Source organism: Marmota marmota, unplaced genomic scaffold (assembly GCF_001458135.2).
Source record: "Marmota marmota marmota unplaced genomic scaffold, marMar, whole genome shotgun sequence".
Lineage (NCBI taxonomy): Eukaryota > Metazoa > Chordata > Mammalia > Rodentia > Sciuridae > Marmota > Marmota marmota.
In genome coordinates, this window is record NW_025999977.1 from 26,516,381 (window position 1) to 26,521,415 (window position 5,035).

Consider the following 5,035-nt stretch of genomic DNA (forward strand, 5'->3'; position numbering starts at 1 on the left):
CGCCCCTCCCTGCCAGTGCGGCTGCGCCGCCCTCGCCGCCCTTCAGCTTCCAGCTGCCGCGCCGCCTATCCGACTCGCCGGTGTTCGACGCGCCCCCCAGCCCCCCGGACTCGCTGTCGGACCGCGACAGCTACTTGAGCGGCTCCCTGAGCTCCGGCAGCCTCAGCGGCTCCGAGTCCCCCAGCCTCGACCCGGGCCGCCGGCTGCCCATTTTCAGCCGCCTCTCCATCTCCGACGACTGAGGCAAGAGGGCGCCAGTGAGAAGAGGAGGGGAAAGACCGTTCTGGGGTGTTGGAGGCGCCCTCGCCATCTCTTCCCCCTGTGGGGGCTCGGGGTGAGATGACAAAGCCACAGGAAGACTTGCAGGCCCCACCGAGCACTTGGACTCGAACTCTGTGCTGGGAGGGATCCCCCCTCCCTTTTCGGTTTTCCCTTGTTTATTATTATTATTTTTATTATTATTATTACAAAGTTTCATTCTTGTTGAGCAAAAAATGCCAACGAACTTTTTGTATTGATGAACAAAATATTCACAACAGGGCAGTTGTGATGCGAATAAGAACAAAAAAACCAAACACTTAAAACTTTTTTAGGTCTCCAATGAATTTGGGACTCTAGGAAAAATCAGCCCAGCACCAGCAGCTATCAACCACCATTCCAGCTCTTCACTTGAAAAGCATTAGTTAGAGTCCAGATGTGGGAACTTCCTATCTTGAAAGAAGTTCTTAATTATCTCAGACCAGTGTAAACAAACCAGCCAGCCACCACCTTGCTAAACTATAAGCTTTTAGAATTCATTATTCTGCCAAGAATATGCCTTGATAGTAGCCCTCAGCCCCATAGGTTTTTCTGGGGGAGGGGGACAGACCCTTGCATTCCAAAGTTTCATACTGGTTTCATTACCACCACTTAGTGGAAGTTTAGTTTAGGACCATTTTTGTCTGCTCTCTGGAAGCCTTGGGCAGAGCTTAGTTTGTAATTGTTGGGGAGTAACTGCTGAATTTTTAGCTGTTTTGAGTTGATTCGCACCACTGCACCACAACTCAATATGAAAAAAAAACTATTTAACTTATTTATTATCTTGTGAAAAGTATACATTGAAAATTTTGTTCATACTGTATTTATCAAGTATGATGAAAAGCAATAGATATATATTCTTTTATTATGTTAAATTATGATTGCCATTATTAATCGGCAAAATGTGGAGTGTATGTTCTTTTCACAGTAATATATGCCTTTTGTAACTTCACTTGGTTATTTTATTGTAAATGAGTAAAAAAAATCTTAATTTAAGAGATTGTATGTAATATTTATTTCATTAATTTCTTTCCTTGTTTACGTAAATTTCGAAAGATTGCATGATTTCTTTACAGAAATCTATCTTGATGCTGTGGAAGTAGTTTGAGGAATATCTTATGAGTTTTCTTAGAATGTAAAATGGTTGTAGCCTATCCAACTTTAAAGGAAAAAAAAAAAAGAATGGCCACATACTTTGCAATCAGGCTTACATGTGGCATACTTTTCTAATTCCAACTTTATAAACTAGCAAAAAAAAATGTATTTGCTGATTCCACCAGTTCTACTGTGACATACTCTTGGGTATAAAGACATGTAGCAATAATGGGGGGGTAGTCTCACAGTGCCTTCAGAAGGGCCCAAACTTGCCTTAAATCTTCCTCAACCAAATAAGTATTTTGTTTATTAGTGCTTGAGAGAATTTGAATGTAGGATGGGTTCAACTGCACAAAAGGAGAATATTTTTACCACTTTTTTTTATATAGCTATAAAGTGAAGAGGCCACCTCTTAGTGCTGAAATGGTATGTAGTACATGATATGCCTTGTTTAATTACAGAAAATTCCAAAACTTGTACTTTTTTTTTTTTTTTTTTTTTTGGTATAGAAAGGCAGGAATGTCTCCCAAGCTTTCCTGGACATCGGATGAATGAGTAGTAGCTTAGTTTGTATGTAGGTACAGTTGGAGCACTATGTATGTACTCTCTGGACTACTTTGACAGAAGTAGGTTTTTGAATGTAACAAGATAAGTCAACTTGAGTTGTAATATATTTTGGGGAATCAGTTCACTACAAATTGTGACTGTAAACATTGTACTGTAAATGTTTTGTAGTTTTCCCCCAATAAAATCTTTGGGAAAAGAAAAAAATGTGTAAAGCAGCTTTCTTTTTTAAACAGAAGTGTCTAGCTTCATGGTCTTGTCAGGCAGTCACCCAGGTGGAGAGGGTGGGGAGAGGATGTGGGCAGCTGGCAGGGCTCAAAGAGCCTACATTTACTTGTATGTGTATTTATTTTATAGCAAGTCCTTTCAGCTGAAAAAAAAAAAATGTTATTTGGACTATCAAGGGCATTAGTTAGCTGTTCCCTAGTAATAAGATGCATCCCAGTGTTGGCTAACTGGCTAGTGGCAGGGCCTGGCGGGAGACCTCAAGGGGTGTGGCCCGCCTGTGAGTCACCCTGAGGATCACATGGTTGCAGTGGCAGCTGAAGGTCTGATTTTTCTCTGGGACTCCTGCCCGCTGGTGGCCCAAAGGGCCTTAGAGTGCTGAGCTAGAAGTGCAGTTTAGGCCTGGCTTGGAGAACTGAGGCTTTGCCTGGACTTTGGAAAGCCCAGTTGTGTCCTTGTTGAGAGAGGAGGCGACGGAAGATTAGGCAGGTTAAACTTCTATCTGGATGGTGTTTGTTTATGCAGACAACTTCCTCTGGGAATGAGCAAATAGGAGTTATTTATGCAAAAGGAATTAGTGTCTGGGCTTTGGATGATTATAAAGAGGCCAGAAAGCAAATTCAACCCAGGCCTCTAGAAAAAAAGAAAGACTGCATCAGTTTTCCTGCTGGTTTTCTAAACAGTTGAACACAACTTTTACTATGGTGACTCCAGTTGGTTTTTTTTTTCCTACTCACTCTAAAACAATCATTTTAAAAACAAACTCAAGTTCATAAATCATGTTTTTTCTTCTCGACCCCCTCCCCCGCAGGCTCACACACAGAAATCAGACACTTTTTCCAAAGTAGGTAAGACATTTAGCAATATGCCTTATCAACAGCTGGGCTCTATCAACCAATCCCCTCCCGCGTGCATCCCCTCTCGCTGGCTCTGCACTAGCCAAGGTCTCTTGTGACTCACAGCTGAGCAAGGAGGGGTGGGGGCTTCTGGTGGATGCGCCAGGCCTAGGCAGCTGTTTCGCGTTAAGGATGATGGCGCTGGTGTTCACTGGAGCGTTTTGGTGCTTGGCCCACGCTGCCAAAGGGGAAGGGGAGCAGTTTCAAAGTTCTCCCAGATGCTGGGCCTCAGCGGCAGGGGAGGGGAGGGGAAGCCTGGGGCCAAAGAGGGCTCAGACTGGGTGAAGACCCTGCAGCTCACAGGCCTCTCCACCATCAAGAATGTGCAATGGGGAGGAAACTTCTAAAATGTGGTGCTGTTTAGGCCAAGCTACATTTCAAAGGCCTTGTTTCCACTTCACTCCCAGGCTTCTTTTTCTGAACAAGTACTTCTGATGAGCTGCAATGTTAGATTTCTTATTGGCTAAGGTCCATTCGTTTTTAAAAATTGGTCTGTTTGAAAGGCCAGCTGCTAGGATCTGAAGTTTTGTATTTTACACCCAGTGGAGCGTGGAAATCTAGGGGGATCATTCAGAAATCTCCTCTCCTCTCACTGCATATCAATGGAGGGTACTGGTCATTGTCCTTCTGCAGCGGCTGGAATTAACAGCAAACACAGCTCTAGTAGGGCTTCATCACCCTCAGGACGGTTTTCTTGTAAATTCAGGAAGTAGAAATAAAACTTGCAAGTAAGGACAAACCAGCATTCCCATCAGGGACTGGAGAGTGGAACTAAAACTGACTGGCTCCAAGGCTGAGTCAAGATCCAGGTCATTTGTGAGAAGGAGCCCAGGAAGTGACGGTGGTCAGCGACTTCACAGTGGCATTTCCTACCGGCTGTTGGAAGACGAAGGTGTTTTTTTAAGCTGCCCAATTGGTGTGCGCCACCTTCTTAATTATTTCAGAGAAAGGACGCGTGCGTGTACATAATTTCCACCCCTCACGCTGTCTGAATCTCCTGCTAGATGTGTAAAAGGAAGAAAAAAAAAAAACATACAAAAAAGCCATTGAGAGGCCAAAGCTGTGCACTGTCCCATGGGAATAGATGGAGGATTGTGAGCCCTGCGGTGGCTCAGGAACCAGGATAAGAGCCAGGCCTGGTGGGCTCCGGGTGCAGGAAAGGCCAGCAGGCGTAGGTCCTGCCTGCCAGGTCCGCCCCAGCACGAGGGCACTCAGGGTTGAAATCTGCCTGGAGGTCGCAGAAAGATCGCAGGGTGCGCATGTGCAAGGAGGAACAAGCACCCGGCCCCAGGGCGCACTTGGAAAGGAACCTTCCCGGGCACCCGCTGTGCTCCAGTTTTGCTTTTGAGGGTAGACTCTTACCAGAAACCGGAAGTTGGGTCTCTGCACAGGCCTTAGAGGCTGCCCAGCTGCGGGGCTGAGGCTGGTCAGACTTACCTCCCAGCAGGGACCCAGAACCACTCTCCATTGTCACCTCATTTCCCAGTATTTTTATTTCTTGTCCACTCCGGGGCGGGGTGGGGGAAGCGTTCAGAGCTGAGGCCATGGGGCACTGGCAGCAGCTCGGAGCGGCAGGCTGGGCCAGGGGGAGGGGGACAAGCGGGGAGCGCGGGGCGGGGCCAGGGCCTGGTGGCCAGACAGCCCTTTCCCAAGCGGGCCCTGGCCCTGCGGGGAGGAGAGACCTGCAGGAAGGAGGCGGGCGCTGGAAGCCACTGCATCAACCTCTCCCAGCAGTAGGCTGGACCCTGCACGAGTGTATTTGTGTGTGTGTGTGTGTGTGTGTGCAGGGATGTGTCTCTGGAGAGGGCTGTTGAGGGAGGTGTGTTTGTGTGTATCTGGGTGCTTGTCATGTGGGTGCCCAGTGTTTGCAGTGTGGCTGTGTGCAGGTGTTCAAGAAAAACACTGCGTGGCCCGTTGTGTGTAGTGTATGCAGGAAGGATGGTGGGTGGATCTGTGTT

At 47.0% G+C, this 5,035-nt stretch overlaps 1 protein-coding gene across 1 annotated transcript in view; it reads left to right on the plus strand.

Annotated features, from left to right (window-relative positions):
- Zfp36l2 (ZFP36 ring finger protein like 2) overlaps positions 1-2,163 on the plus strand; it is a 5,684-nt gene extending 3,521 nt beyond the window's left edge. Inside the window, 1 exon segment of the mRNA XM_015479391.2 lies at positions 1-2,163. This exon segment is cut by the window's left edge and continues 14 nt beyond it. Within this exon segment, the coding sequence (XP_015334877.2) occupies positions 1-242 (242 nt within the window). The 3' untranslated portion in view covers positions 243-2,163.
- The last annotated feature ends 2,872 nt before the right edge of the window (positions 2,164-5,035 follow it).